The sequence below is a fragment of the Haliotis cracherodii genome, unplaced genomic scaffold (assembly GCF_022045235.1).
Source record: "Haliotis cracherodii isolate W230 unplaced genomic scaffold, xgHalCrac1.p SCAF_2, whole genome shotgun sequence".
Taxonomy (NCBI): domain Eukaryota; kingdom Metazoa; phylum Mollusca; class Gastropoda; order Lepetellida; family Haliotidae; genus Haliotis; species Haliotis cracherodii.
The window spans coordinates 20416461-20432728 of record NW_027266275.1 but is presented as its reverse complement, the minus strand read 5'-3'; the positions used below and the strand labels follow the sequence as shown (position 1 = coordinate 20432728).

The 16268-nt window shown below is 43.9% G+C and overlaps 2 protein-coding genes across 3 annotated transcripts in view; one reads left to right on the top strand and one right to left on the bottom strand.

Moving 5' to 3' along the window:
• The window catches only part of LOC139467399 (radical S-adenosyl methionine domain-containing protein 1, mitochondrial-like), a 32245-nt gene extending 29122 nt beyond the window's left edge, over positions 1-3123 (bottom strand). The window contains exon 1 of one of the 2 annotated variants that reach the window (XM_071248946.1): positions 3057-3123. The gene's annotated coding sequence lies outside the window, so the exon portion shown is untranslated. Of the gene's footprint in view, positions 1-2691; positions 2780-3056 lie in introns of those variants that run through there. The other variant, XM_071248948.1, reaches the window with a different exon arrangement.
• The window catches only part of LOC139467397 (dual oxidase maturation factor 1-like), a 28829-nt gene continuing 12784 nt past the window's right edge, over positions 224-16268 (top strand). Inside the window, exons 1-3 of the mRNA XM_071248942.1 lie at positions 224-404; positions 8394-8577; positions 13490-13547. Of these exons, the coding sequence (XP_071105043.1) occupies positions 8416-8577; positions 13490-13547 (220 nt within the window). The 5' untranslated portion in view covers positions 224-404; positions 8394-8415. The remainder of the gene's footprint in view (positions 405-8393; positions 8578-13489; positions 13548-16268) is intronic.

Here is a 16268-nt window from a genome sequence, read left to right as displayed (position 1 = left end):
TTATCAAAATATCAACAGTGATCAATGTACAGATTACGGTTGCTATATGACTTCCTACTTAACGGGCAACTATAGTGTTCGTGTATGTATGTATATATATATATATATATATATATATATATATATATATATATATATATATATATATATATATATATATATATATATATATATAAAGAGAGAGAGATATATAAATTTACGTTAAGCTAACAAGGAAGAAAATTACTGAATGTGGATATCACGTGACTTTGAACAACACCAGTGGGTGTGGGAGACGAATGTCTAAAGCAGAATAGGAGCACAGCTACCAAGTTTCAGAGTTCACTCACGTCTGTGGACAAGCTGCCAATTCCAGGAACCTGTGTAAACCAAACAGGTCTGGAATCGGAGTCTTTCACTTGAAGGTAGGCTAGATTTTATTAGTCGAAAGGTTTGAACAACAAACCAGGAAGGTAAATACGAAGATTAAACTCATTAAATGTACAGGAAAATGTACAACTTTATGAATATTAACTTTTTGTTTATTAAATTTAGCGACGTTTCGATGAAGATTCTTACACCGTTATCCTATCGCTATATAAAAAAAAACCCAGAAGTTTTCGCGTGTGCTGTGCATCATACACTCGACACAGCCATTACGCCGCGCTCACTAGATGGTGGACAACTCGGTGATATTTTGTTGCCGTAAGCCATAATGCAACGACATTTAAGACAAAATTCTCGAAATTCCGTCGTTAATATATGAGGACGAGTTAAAACAGAAATATTTAACCGTAGAGCTCCGAAATTGTTTCCTTATTTGTACTGCGACCTTGAGGTAGGTGGCATACAGATATGATTCACAAGCTCAGTTGATAGGCTTAATGCGCATGTATAGGAGTGGTAAGAAAACACTGTTTAAAAAAGTCCCAATTCAGTTCACATAACAGCATACTCTATGGTCACACGGATGAGATAACAATCTCTTCTCGACCGTTTCCAGTCTCTTCTTTGGTCACGTTTTATTAATTCGCTCATATTTTGTAATGTCTATTGTTTTTTTCTATTTACTCATTGAATTAATCCATGTTTTAATATTCACAAAGGGGGTTGCGATTTACACAAGATTCGCTGTATGGAGATACTTCGTGCCACGATAACCTTACCGAATTTCCTGATGTTGTGTATCTATACAAACCTAAAGGACAATGATGCGTAAATACTGTTTTCTGAACGCGATTGCTAATATTATATAATTTCAATTGACTCAAAGATACTAAAATGCTTCGGTGTATTAATTCTGTAACGGAGAAATCATGAAAATATGTTGATTCCGTAAGCAGATTCCACGAACCCGGAAGCTGTATGATATGAAGTGTTGACTATCAAGTTTGTTGTTTTTATTATGGCCTTGGGGTTCTGGAGACTTGGGGAACACTGTGTCAGTGGCATCAGTAGGACTCCAGAAACATCCAGCTTTCTACTATTGTTTTCCAGGTTGTTGTTATTTTTTGTCAAATGCTCATACGTCCTTTCAAGGTTGTATTTTGTCAAGACGAATGGAGAGGTTAAATGAATAACAGTATAATAACAGTGTGTCACGTCTACCCAGTGAAATCTCGTTAATCCGAACACTGCTGAATCCAGTGAAATTGTCCGGATTAGCAAAATCCCGGTTTAACGAATCGTTGTTGAGGGTAATCCTTTCAGTGTATCCATAACCGGTCCCTATTACTGTTAACTACCGTTAAACAGGGTTTCCGGATTAACGACTAGGACACCGTTGAAACGGCTGTGTAGAGTTTCGTCCCTAGTCGTACCAAGGTCCGCTGGTCGTAGGTTCAATTCCAAGAGTCGCCTCGTTTATTATCCTTGGTAAACGCCCACGTCACCTACCTCCAACAAAAAGCTGACAAGCAGTAATCTACAGCCCAAACGACGAACCCGCTCTTAAACCTGTCGGAAACATTGTGTTTTGTTATGCATGAAATTCAAGTAGAGTGACATAACAATTAGAGACGCAAGCATCGACTTTGTTTATTGTCCAGCTTTATACTTCAGTCACTACGTTGTCGGTCTGAAAATGGACATACATGTACATGTCATTCTTAGGTTCAATGAAAGAAGGCATTGAAGAGTATCTAGCAAAACACATTATGCACAGTATGTGTACACACATTTTCTATTCCTTTGGCAGCCATATCTTCACTGTCAGCAAACACGAAATGCAATGTGAATGTGTTGGGTCTTTTCTTTTTCTTTTCTCTGGCGTTGAGAGACATATCCCGGTCTTGTTAGTTTGGTAGAATGTGTCTTCAGCAACCCATGCTTGCCGTAAAAGGTGACTACGCTTGTCGTAAAAGGCGACTAACGGGATCGGGTGGTCAGCTCGCTGACTTGGTTGATGCATGTCATTGATCCCAATTGCGTGGATCGATGCTCATGATATCAATCACTGGATTGTCTGGTCCAAACTCGATTTTTTACAGACCGCCGTCATATAGCTGGAATATTGCTTGGTGTGGCGTTAAACTTGGCATTTCCAAGTTTTGGCAACATTGGAGGTATATATTTTGAAACAATTTAGCGAGGGCACTAGCCCTAGCCAAGCGGGATCAGTACGGGATCTGTGCTTGTAGACCTCTGCGGCTTGAAACCTTTTCCTCAAATTAAAATAGTTGGATTTCTGTCGAAATATGTTTGAATTGTTACCTTGTTTCTTTTTGTCGCTGTGTGTACATCTGACTGCACTTCTTAATGTTATGACAGGACAGGCCGACTGTCAACAACGTCTGACCGTGGCCGTGACGTCTCATAGACTAGCGTTAGAGTAGCCTCCCGTTTGACAAAGGGCCGCAAGCTCCTTCCCAGCGCCTTCGTTACACTCTCGGTAGTATAGAGAGCTCCGGGAACGTACTATCGCTGTGAGAAGCTTGAATGGGCCGTTTCTTTAGTGGACAGACCGATGGATTGACGCGAAAAGCAAGAGAAAACAATAGTTGTTTTGCGTATATGTTGCTTCGCTTCAGTTGGAACTAAATTGGCTACTGTCACTGTCCGACTGACACATCACTTACCCTGTGGCGTAATAAATATTAATGCGCGCATTCCAGGACAGCTCGCAATGTTTCGGTAATGTTTGTGAGAGAGGGAAAGCGACTTTCAAGCACAGAATTAAAGAATGACATTATATGATAAAGAGGTTATCACGCGAGTGTGTTTGGGGATGGTAAATATCCTGTATTAGGAAAAAACACCATGTATGTAGCTCACAAAGGCTCGCTAAATACAATGTTTATTCCTAATGCAGGATATTAACCATCCCCAAACACACTCGCGTGATAACCTCTATTGATGTGTATATTTGTTGCTCAACCCACATCTCCGCTAGGACACTGCATTGCGCTGGGACAGTATACCGCGGTGCCCATCACCCCTTTCCGGTGTTTGTCCTGTGCCTTGAAGTTCAAACCCCGGTGCTGCCACACTTGAATACGTATTGAGGTTGAAGTGACATGGGATTTGACGTCTCCTTGAAGATTATTGCACTTATATATGCACATATATGCCGATTTATAGTCCCAGCCCACTACGAAACCATTGCAGTTTAACATAAATACCCCACTCAGACACGGTAAACTGACTCCGACCCGGCTAGTCCTTGTTTAGACCCTTATACCTAGCGCCATGCAGGGTAACAACACGTATCATCATTTAAGTATTTTGGTATGACGCGGTAGGGGATCGAGTCAGAAGTCAGAAATGATCAATTAAATTTATTACATCTTTTATGTAAAGACAAAACGTATTTTTAAATAATTAAGCTAATTTTGCCAATAATTTATTTATATTAACATTTCATTGCATTTTTTTTAGATAGACACTCTAAAAGAGTCCACTATTCCGACTCGTGGTTTATGTATCATATATCCCTGCAATATATCCACCCCGATTAGGCTTGTCTCATATTTACTTTAACATTATGAAAGCAGGTGAAGGGGAACACGTGAAATCAGATAACAACGGGCCATGGCCTACTCGTATTGTCTACCGTTGGGAAGCCACGGCGGTTAGATTGTAGAATGATGTGAACAGGAGCCACAGGAAAATAACCCGATTTAGCTGGTCGATCCGTTGGGTTACAATAGATCACTGAAGACATTAGCATATACAAATGTAAAGTCTAGCGTTGAAATGAGTTAATACATGTAAGTTAAGCATTATAAACTATGGCTTTTTTAAACACTGTTTGAATTAGAATCGAGTACCGCCTTATAGGTTGAGGGTGAAAAGGCAACATGGGCAGACTTTCAACACGCTCAAAGAAGAAACGTTATCCTTTATTCACAGGTAAATGACAGTTGTAAATGACCTATATGTATAAGTCCGTGACTGCACAAGCGGCACGTGATGGATGTACAGTAAACTACGGTTATAACGAACACGCTTATAACGAACTGACCGATATAACGAACTGAATTTTTAGTCCCGGCTATTTGTTGTATATATGCTGTATATATGCTTATAACGAACTACGGTTATAACGAACTAAAATTAGTGGTCCCTTTGAGTTCGTTATAACCGTAGTTTACTGTATGTTTCAACAGTAAACAAAACGACGAACTTCCTGATCAATGGCAATATGTAGATGAAGAGATAAGCCAAATTAAGTATTGCATTATTAATCCAAAGTTCATTGTTACATGATTTCATGATCATCAATCCTACGATTGACGGTAACGATAGGTAAATATCATAATAAATATTCATGTATCGTGTTTATTTCAACCTTAATCTCCCAACATGCATCTGCATTCGCGACATTCTCTTTACGCACGCCGACATTATTAATTAATCACACAGTGACAATCACAATGCAAAACGATTATACAACATTCTAGAACCAATGAAACGTGGTTTAGAATGTTGTTATAGTTATATGATGGTATCCAGTAACACCCCCGGGTCTTGCCATGAACAAGGAAGTAAGTCAGGCAACGCGACCGAGGTGTGCAAATGCTGTACCAGGGAGCTACATGGGACTCTATGGTCACACGGATGAGATGACAATCTTGCACTGAATATGTCTCTCTCTTCTAGACTGTTTCCAAATTCCTCTTTGGTCACGTTTTATTCACTCACTCATATTTTGTAATGTCTCTTGTTTTTCTATTTACTCATTGAATTAATCCATTTTTTAATATTTTTATGGGGTGTTGCAATTTACACATGATTCGCTGTATGGAGATACTTCGTGCCACGATAGACTTACCGTATTTCGTGATGAAATGTATCAAAACAAACCTATATTTGTTTAAAGGACAATGATGCGTAAAATACTGTTTTCTGAACGCGATTCCTAATATAATGTCATTTCAATTGACTCAAAGATACTAATATGCTCCGGTGTATTAATTCTGTAATGGAGAAATCATGAGAATATGTTGATTCCGTAAGCAGAATCCACGAACCCGGAAGCTGTATGATATGAAGTGTTGATTATCAAGTTTGTTGTTTTTATTATGGCCGTGGGATTCTGGAGACTTGGGGAACACTGTGTCAGTGGCATCAGTAGGACTTCCTGATGGTCTCCAGAAACATCCAGCTTTCTACTATTGTTTTCCAGGTTGTTGTTATTTATTGTCAAATGCTCATAGGTCCTTTCAAAGTTGTATTTTGTCAAGACGAAGTGAAATCTCGTTAATCCGAACACTGCTGATCCAGTGAAATCGTCCGGATTAGCAAAATCCCGGTTTAACGAATCGTTGATGAGGATAATCCTTTCAGTATATCTATAACCGGTCCCTATTACTGTTAACGACTAGGGCACCTTTAAAACGGCTGTGTAGAGTTGCGCCTCTAGTCGTACCAGGATCCGCTGGTCGTAGGTTCCAAGAGTCGCCTCGATTATTATCCTTGGTAAACGCCCACGTCACCTTCCTCCAACGAAAAGCTGACAAGCAGTAATCTACAGCCCAAACGACGAACCCGCTCTCCAACCTATCGGAAACATTGTGTTTTGTTATGCATGAAGTTCAAGTAGAGTTGGGTTTTTTCTTTTTCTTTTCTCTGGCGTTGAGAGACATATCCCGCACTTGTTTGTTCGTTCGTCGATTAAACCTTGGCCCCTTCATTCTCATCTAAATACAAAGGCGTTTACATGTATAACTCAGTACTAAAGTAGACACCTGCTAACGTGTCAATAGAGTTTAACAATTCTTTAAATACTTACTCTATATATAGAGTGTGACAGGTTGATATTGGAGGAATGCCATGAGGACGATGAACACCGTCATGAGCAAGGGACATAACTCCCCAAACGTTTAGTCAACTGGCCATCCGCCTCCAGACAGATTGGTTGGTTGGTTGGTTGGTTGTTTAACGCCGCACTCAGCAGTATTCCAGCTATATCACGGCGGTCTGTAAATAATCGAGTCTGGACCAGGCAATCCAGTGATTGACATCATGAGCATCGATCTACGCAATTGGGATACGATGACATGAATGAACCAAGTCAGCGGGCCTGACCACCCAATCCCGTTAGTGGCCTCTTACGACAAGCATAGTCGCCTTTTACGGCAAGCATGGGTTGCTGAAGACCTATTCTACCCCGGATCTTCACGGGTATCCAGACACAGAAGGGCAGATATATTATCATGAGGATCAAATCACATTAACTACCGCTGGTTGAAACAACTGATTTGACCTGAGGTCCGCATCACCGCGGAAACTATCACTTATAGAAAAGTGCTTCTTTCTCATAACTGTCCGTAGGCATTTTGAAATAACGATGCACACTTATCGGTTATAAACTGCAGAGTTGATGTTACAACAATATTCAATGTCGAGATTGATTCAATGTATGTACGGCAGTGCCCTTTGGGCAGGAAGCTCGAAAGAAATCAAGGGATAGAGTTATTCAGGTTTTAGGGTAACAGAGAGACAAATCCACGCCGCTTTACTCAATAGCTTTGCTCACACGAAGTTCGCGCTGTACGAAACCGTGCTCTAAATTGTCAACATGGTATGTTTATCTCCTAATTGTTACTTACCCAACCTTGCAGCGATAGACTTCACACACAGACAGGTTTAAAGTGCATCAGTGGGGATAAAACTGAGCATGCCAACCTTATGTTCACTGAATTCCGATACCATCTCATTGCTCACCCCAGAATCCCGAAACTACTACAAATCTAAAAGAATTGAGGAAACAGTGCAATTTGTTCTTACTGAAAAAAATATCAAATACGATTTTATTTGCACACCGCAAATCCCTCGTATACCGAAAGGGGAATGACACTCTCAGCTCCTTGGGGAGTATTCAACAGACGCCAACATAAGGCTAGAGAGTTCACAGGCATTTATACAACCTTATCGCACCTGGTACCCGACCCGTGAAGACCCGGGGTAGAATAGGTCTTCAGCAACCAGTGCTTGCCGTAACAGGCGACTATGCTTGTCGTAAGAGGCTACTAACAGGATCGGGTGGCCAGGCACTCTGACTTGATTGATGCATGTCATCGTATCCCAATTGCGTAGATCGATGCTCATGATGTCAATCACTGTCTGGTCCAGACTCGATTATTTACAGACCGCCGTCATATAGCTGGAATATTGCTGAGTGCGGCGTTAAACAACGAACAACAACGAACAACAAATAACAAACAACGTACCTGGTACTCGTTCTTTTTTTTGAAAGACTCAAATAAAGCACAAATAACATATTTCAAATAAAGCAACTTATCTTGGAGACAAGTGGTTTCTGTATCGTGGATGAACAAACGTCAACTCGTAAAATGAAAACAAACCCCATGTTTTTACATTTCTTTTCTTACGTTTTATCCGTTTACTTTGATTTTGTTAATAAATACCAGGGTCACAGATGGTCAGCCTTCTTAAGCGCCGCAATTCTCTGTGCAGAGTTGTGCCCATTGGGCACACCAGATGGTGGGTTCGAATCCCGGTTCGCTCCGATTATGTTTCTAGGTTTGTCAGCACCAACCCCGTGCTTCTGGGTCTCTACCAAGCTGGTAAACGTCTGAGATCTGCATCACTTCGGGCTTTCCTACCTTTTCTAAGCTGACAAGCTGTCATGTAACTGCGCGGAATACTGTTCAAAGCGGCTTTAAACCCAACTCACTCACTCACTCATAAATACCAAGATGTTTCGCTCGTCACGCTGAAGACCCGGGTTCGATTCCCGACATGGGTACAATGTGTGAAGCCCATTTCTGGTGTCCCCCGCCGTGATATTATTGGAATATTGCTAAAAGCGGCGTAAAACCATTCTCACTCACTCACTCACCAAGATGTAATGTAACGTCACATTTTCAGACTTTGAGGCTGTTATAAGAGGACAGTATAATGACCCTCTCCAATAACTACACTCAAACACTTTATCTGTTATGTTTCAGCATCGTCGTTGGCAACGCCATCATGGGCTTATACACAGCATTCCGCAAGAATGGCGCCCCAACATTCTACGAGGCCAACAAGACGCCATTCGAGGCTGACCTCTTGGAGTCCGGTCTCATCTTTTGCATCGTCATTCTTGCCTTCTCCTTCTATGTGGTACTGCCGGGAATCCGGGGCAAAGAGGTAGGCTGTCTGTTGTACTGTCTGTGACAAGGAGGTAGGCTGTCTGTTGTACTGTCTGTGACAAGGAGGTAGGTTGTCTGTTGTACTGTCTGCGACAAGGAGGAAGACTGCCTGTTGTACTGTCTGCGACAAGGAGGTAGACTGTTTGTTGTACTGTCTGTGACAAGGAGGTAGGCTGTCTGTTGTACTGTCTGTGACAAGGAGGTAGACTGCCTGTTGTACTGTCTGTGACAAGGAGGTAGGCTGTCTGTTGTACTGTCTGTGACAAGGAGGTAGACTGTTTGTTGTACTGTCTGTGGCAAGGAGGTAGGCTGTCTGTTGTACTGTCTGTGACAAGGAGGTAGGCTGTTTGTTGTACTGTCTGTGACAAGGAGGTAGGCTGTCTGTTGTACTGTCTGTTGCAAGGAGGTAGGCTGTCTGTTGTACTGTCTGTGACAAGGAGGTAGGTTGTCTGTTGTACTGTCTGTGACAAGGAGGTAGGTTGTCTGTTGTACTGTCTGTGACAAGGAGGTAGGCTGTCTGTTGTACTGTCTGTGACAAGGAGGTAGACTGTCTGTTGTGCTGTCTGTGACAAGGAAGTAGGCTGCCTGTTGTACTGTCTGTGACAAGGAGGTAGACTGTTTGTTGTACTGTCTGTGACAAGGAGGTAGGCTGTCTGTTGTACTGTCTGTGACAAGGTGGTAGACTGTCTGTTGTACTGTCTGTGACAAGGAGGTAGGCTGTCTGTTGTACTGTCTGTGACAAGGAGGTAGACTGTCTGTTGTACTGTCTGTGACAAGGAGGTAGGCTGTCTGTTGTACTGTCTGTGACAAGGAGGTAGGCTGTCTGTTGTACTGTCTGTGACAAGGAGGTAGGCTGTCTGTTGTACTGTCTGTGACAAGGAGGTAGGTTGTCTGTTGTACTGTCTGTGACAAGGAGGTAGGCTGTCTGTTGTACTGTCTGTGACAAGGAGGTAGGTTGTCTGTTGTACTGTCTGTGACAAGGAGGTAGGCTGTCTGTTGTACTGTCTGTGACAAGGAGGTAGACTGTCTGTTGTACTGTCTGTGACAAGGAGGTAGACTGTCTGTTGTACTGTCTGTGACAAGGAGGTAGGCTGTCTGTTGTACTGTCTGTGACAAGGAGGTAGACTGTCTGTTGTACTGTCTGTGACAAGGAGGTAGGTTGTCTGTTGTACTGTCTGTGACAAGGAGGTAGGCTGTCTGTTGTACTGTCTGTGACAAGGAGGTAGGTTGTCTGTTGTACTGTCTGTGACAAGGAGGTAGGCTGTCTGTTGTACTGTCTGTGACAAGGAGGTAGACTGTCTGTTGTACTGTCTGTGACAAGGAGGTAGGCTGTCTGTTGTACTGTCTGTGACAAGGAGGTAGGTTGTCTGTTGTACTGTCTGTGACAAGGAGGTAGGCTGTCTGTGACAAGGAGGTAGACTGTCTGTTGTACTGTCTGTGACAAGGAGGTAGGTTGTCTGTTGTACTGTCTGTGACAAGGAGGTAGGCTGTCTGTTGTACTGTCTGTGACAAGGAGGTAGGCTGTCTGTTGTACTGTCTGTGACAAGGAGGTAGGCTGTCTGTTGTACTGTCTGTGACAAGGTGGTAGACTGTCTGTTGTACTGTCTGTGACAAGGTGGTAGGCTGTTTGTTGTACTGTCTGTGACAAGGAGGTAGACTGTCTGTTGTACTATCTGTTGCAAGGAGGTAGGCTGTCTGTTGTACTGTCTGTGACAAGGAGGTAGACTGTCTGTTGTACTGTCTGTGACAAGGTGGTAGGCTGTTTGTTGTACTGTCTGTGACAAGGAGGTAGACTGTCTGTTGTACTATCTGTTGCAAGGAGGTAGGCTGTCTTTTGTACTGTCTGTGACAAGGAGGTAGACTGTCTGTTGTACTGTCTGTTGCAAGGAGGTAGGCTGTCTTTTGTACTGTCTGTGACAAGGAGGTAGACTGTCTGTTGTACTATCTGTTGCAAGGAGGTAGGCTGTCTTTTGTACTGTCTGTGACAAGGAGGTAGACTGTCTGTTGTACTGTCTGTGACAAGGAGGTAGACTGTCTGTTGTGCTGTCTGTTGCAAGGAGGTAGACTGTCTGTTGTACTGTCTGTGACAAGGAGGTAGGCTGTCTTTTGTACTGTCTGTGACAAGGAGGTAGACTGTCTGTTGTACTGTCTGTTGCAAGGAGGTAGGCTGTCTTTTGTACTGTCTGTGACAAGGAGGTAGGTTGTCTGTTGTACTGTCTGTGACAAGGAGGTAGGCTGTCTGTTGTACTGTCTGTGACAAGGAGGTAGGCTGTCTGTTGTACTGTCTGTGACAAGGAGGTAGGCTGTCTGTTGTACTGTCTGTTGCAAGGAGGTAGGCTGTCTTTTGTACTGTCTGTGACAAGGTGGTAGGCTGTCTGTTGTACTGTCTGTGACAAGGAGGTAGACTGCCTGTTGTACTGTCTGTTGCAAGGAGGTAGGTTGTCTGTTGTACTGTCTGTGACAAGGAGGTAGACTGTCTGTTGTACTGTCTGTTGCAAGGAGGTAGGCTGTCTGTTGTACTGTCTGTGACAAGGAGGTAGACTGCCTGTTGTACTGTCTGTTGCAAGGAGGTAGGTTGTCTGTTGTACTGTCTGTGACAAGGAGGTAGACTGTCTGTTGTACTGTCTGTGACAAGGAGGTAGACTGTCTGTTGTGCTGTCTGTTGCAAGGAGGTAGACTGTCTGTTGTACTGTCTGTGACAAGGAGGTAGGCTGTCTTTTGTACTGTCTGTGACAAGGAGGTAGACTGTCTGTTGTACTGTCTGTTGCAAGGAGGTAGGCTGTCTTTTGTACTGTCTGTGACAAGGAGGTAGGTTGTCTGTTGTACTGTCTGTGACAAGGAGGTAGGCTGTCTGTTGTACTGTCTGTGACAAGGAGGTAGGCTGTCTGTTGTACTGTCTGTGACAAGGAGGTAGGTTGTCTGTTGTACGGTCTGTGACAAGGAGGTAGGCTGTCTGTTGTACTGTCTGTGACAAGGAGGTAGGCTGTCTGTTGTACGGTCTGTGACAAGGAGGTAGGCTGTCTGTTGTACTCTCTGTGACAAGGAGGTAGGCTGTCTGTTGTACTGTCTGTGACAAGGAGGTAGGCTGTCTGTTGTACTGTCTGTGACAAGGAGGTAGGCTGTCTGTTGTACTCTCTGTGACAAGGAGGTAGGCTGTCTGTTGTACGGTCTGTGACAAGGAGGTAGACTGTCTGTTGTACTGTCTGTGACAAGGAGGTAGGTTGTCTGTTGTACTGTCTGTGACAAGGAGGTAGGTTGTCTGTTGTACTGTCTGTGACGAGGAGGTAGGGTGTCTGTTGTACTGTGACAAGGAGGTAGACTGTCTGTTGTACTATCTGTTGCAAGGAGGTAGGCTGTCTGTTGTACTCTCTGTGACAAGGAGGTAGGCTGTCTGTTGTACTGTCTGTGACAAGGAGGTAGACTGTCTGTTGTACTGTCTGTGACAAGGAGGTAGACTGTCTGTTGTACTGTCTGTGACAAGGAGGTAGACTGTCTGTTGTACTGTCTGTGACAAGGAGGTAGGCTGTCTGTTGTACTGTCTGTGACAAGGAGGTAGACTGTTTGTTGTACTGTCTGTGGCAAGGAGGTAGGCTGTCTGTTGTACTGTCTGTGACAAGGAGGTAGACTGTCTGTTGTACTGTCTGTGACAAGGAGGTAGACTGTCTGTTGTACTGTCTGTGACAAGGAGGTAGGCTGTCTGTTGTACTGTCTGTGACAAGGAGGTAGACTGTCTGTTGTACTGTCTGTGACAAGGAGGTAGGCTGTCTGTTGTACTGTCTGTGACAAGGTGGTAGACTGTCTGTTGTACTGTCTGTGACAAGGAGGTAGGCTGTCTGTTGTACTGTCTGTGACAAGGAGGTAGACTGTCTGTTGTACTGTCTGTGACAAGGTGGTAGGCTGTCTGTTGTACTGTCTGTGACAAGGAGGTAGACTGTCTGTTGTACTGTCTGTGACAAGGAGGTAGACTGTCTGTTGTACTGTCTGTGACAAGGAGGTAGGCTGTCTGTTGTACTGTCTGTGACAAGGAGGTAGACTGTCTGTTGTACTGTCTGTGACAAGGAGGTAGGCTGTCTGTTGTACTGTCTGTGACAAGGTGGTAGGCTGTCTGTTGTACGGTCTGTGACAAGGAGGTAGGCTGTCTGTTGTACGGTCTGTGACAAGGAGGTAGACTGTCTGTTGTACTGTCTGTGACAAGGAGGTAGGCTGTTTGTTGTACTGTCTGTGACAAGGAGGTAGGCTGTTTGTTGTACTGTCTGTGACAAGGTGGTAGGCTGTCTGTTGTACGGTCTGTGACAAGGAGGTAGACTGTCTGTTGTACTGTCTGTGACAAGGAGGTAGGCTGTCTGTTGTACGGTCTGTGACAAGGAGGTAGACTGTCTGTTGTACTGTCTGTGACAAGGAGGTAGGCTGTTTGTTGTACTGTCTGTGACAAGGAGGTAGGCTGTTTGTTGTACTGTCTGTGACAAGGTGGTAGGCTGTCTGTTGTACGGTCTGTGACAAGGAGGTAGACTGTCTGTTGTACTGTCTGTGACAAGGAGGTAGGCTGTTTGTTGTACTGTCTGTGACAAGGAGGTAGGCTGTCTGTTGTACTGTCTGTGACAAGGTGGTAGGCTGTCTGTTGTACTGTCTGTGAGAAGGAGGCTGTTGGTGACACTTGTTTAATTACTCCCCTTGTGAAATACCTCACTTCAGATAGTTTGGTGGGGTAGCGTAGAGCTTATCCCTGTACCCCTGTACCTTTCACATGGATGTGAAGCCCATTCCTGGTGTTCTCGCCCCGATGCTGCTAGAATATTGCTAAAAGCGGCGTAAAACCATACCCACTCACTACAGAAAGTTAAAACATATGTTTATTTCCCACATTCCTCAACGACATCAAAATGGTTCTCTTAAAATATTTTTCTTTTCAGAAACTCTTCACATTTACCCGAATTACAGTCAGCTTATTTATCGGTGCTTCCATATTGTGTAAGTACCCCCCAACTCTTTGACATACAACGAAGGGAACTCAGATAGAACTGACGTAGGTTTATTTTTTCCACTTGACAAATGGCACGTTTACCTGGTCGAGTGAGATAACAGGTTCCTATTTACACATGCAGTTGCTTCATTCGTGGATAAACCTGCTCTGCAAGGTTAATGGGCGAGGTAAGCCGGTAACCACCCTCCAGCACACAAGCAACGAATGCATGTATTTAAAGTATATATGTACATATCACTTATCAGCCACGACACTTCCTGCATGATTATAACGATGACGTCACTGGAGTTACATCCTTGTTAAATGTGCCGGCGTTCAACACACAGTTACCATTCGACCGCCTCCATGGTCTAGTGGTAGAGCGTCCGCCAGCAGAGCGGAAGGTCGGGGGTTCGATAACCGGCCGCTTCATACCAAAAGACGTTAAAAGATGATACTTGTTGTTAACCTGCCTGGTGCTCAGCATTAAGGGGCTAAAACAAGGACTGGTCGGAGTCAGTATACTGTGTCTGAGTGGGGTATTCATGTTTAACTCTGGCATAGTATATCAGTGAGCTTGCACTTAGAAATCGGCGTCAGTCCGGACTAGTACAAGCAGCCACACACTCACGCGTGCTTGGACGTCGCTATAAATGTGCAATAATCTTGGATGCGACGTTAAAACCCCGTTTCACCTCACATGTACAGTAATAAGATATCAGAGTGACCATCATGCATCATTGTAAATCCTCCAGGTTAACCTCTGTCCTACATAAATTACCGTTTGTGCCTCACGTGTCGATGTATTCGGCCTGAGAGAAATAAATTACTGCTCTGTTCTGTTTTGTTGGAAGATTTAGCGCATTAAATATCAAAGAAAATGAAAATGAGATGGCCCGTTTAATAATGGTTGAGAAATACTTCACTGTCATGTTAGTCTAATAACCACCCTAAGCGAAAATAATGTGCTGTATCATTGAAAATATATTATTTGTGTACGACATTCGCAGACTGTTGCACAATTAGCGTCAAAACATTTGCAAACATTTCAAAACAATTGGGGGAGTCATTTGAGCCTGGGGAGTTATCTGAGCCAAAGGGAAGTCATCTGATCCTAGGTAGTCTGTCTTACAGACCCTTATACAAATACATCAAATACAGCCCATGCAAGTCTATAATGTTTGGCAAGTCTAGATTTCTGCAGTATCCGGAAAAATGAAGAGAGTCTCAGGGCTCTTTTTATTATTTTTTTTTTAAAGATAATTTAACAACTGGTTTGTTTTTTTCTGTACGATATGTTCATTTCAGAGACTAGATGATAGTCTAGAGCCTAGGCTCAAATAACTCCGGGTCGTTATCTCAGCCTCCTACGCCGGCTGTTTCAGTCTGGTGGTTCCCGGTCACGCACTGCATGACACAGCAGGCTTCACGGCACTAATTCAGGAAGTGACCTGGCGGAACCCACTTCCAACTCGGGCGCTTATCGTGATGGGTACATTGTGTTTAGATGTCCGTGTTGAACTCTTTCAGTAAACGTACATACAGTCGATAGGTCTGACAGTTTAATACAGTTTGTAAAAACTATCAAAGATGTTATCACCAATGCATTCTAACATTTGCTACATGCATATGCATACGTGCTATTCGATTCAAACACAAGGAATAGGAAAAGATTTTGAACTTCTGCATAACTAGTGACCCGCTAGTGCCATCCCTCTTTCAATTTCATCCTCTCTCTCTCTTCACTTCTCCCTCCCTTTCTCTCTGAATTCCTCCCTTCTCCATTTCTCTCTCTGAATCTCCACATTACCCCTCTCCGCCCCATCAATTTCTCTCTCCCTCTCTCTATTGTTCCACTCTCCATTCTCCCTCTCTCTTTCTTCCTCGCCCTCTCTTCGTATCTCTCTCCCTTTCTTTATTTCTCCCGCTCTCCATATCTCCCCCCTCTCTCTCCCCAATCCCTCTCTCTCCCCAACCCCTCTCACTTTCTTCAGCTCCATTTCTCTCTTTTCTCCTTCCCTTCTCTCTCCACCTCCCCTCTCTTCTTTTCTCCTCTCTTTTTCTTCCTCTCCCTCTCTATCTCTCCCCTCTCCATTTCTCTCCTCCTCCCCTCTCTCTCCATTTCTCCCTCTCTATATCTCTCCCCTCCCCTCTCTCTCTACTTCTCCCTCTCCCCTCCCCTCTCTCTCCATTTCTCCCTCTCTATCTCTCCCCTCCTCTCTCTCTCCATTTCTCCCTCTATCTCTCCACCTCCCCTCTCTCTCCACTTCTCCCTCTTCCCTCCCCTCTCTCCATTTCTCCCTCTCTATCTCTCCCCTCCTCTCTCTCCATTTCTCCCTCTCTATCTCTCCCCTCCCCTCTCTCTCCACTTCTCCCTCCCCTCCCCTCTCTCTCCATTTCTCCCTCTCTATCTCTCCCTCCCCTCTCTCTCCATTTCTCCCTCCCCTCTCTCTCAATTTCTCCCTCTCTATCTCTCCCCTCCCCTCTCTCTCACTTCTCCCTCTCCATTTCTATCGCCTCCTTTCATTTCTCTCCCCCTCTCTCTCTCCATTTCTCCCTCTCTTTCTTCCTCTCCATTTCTATCTCTCTTTCTTCCTCTCCATTTCTATCTCTCCCTCTCTCCCTTCTCTCTCTCCATTTCTCCCTCTCTTTCTTCCTCATTTCTATCGCCCCCTTTTATTTCTCTCCCCTCCTCTCTCTCCATTTCTCCCATCTCTCCCCTCACTCTC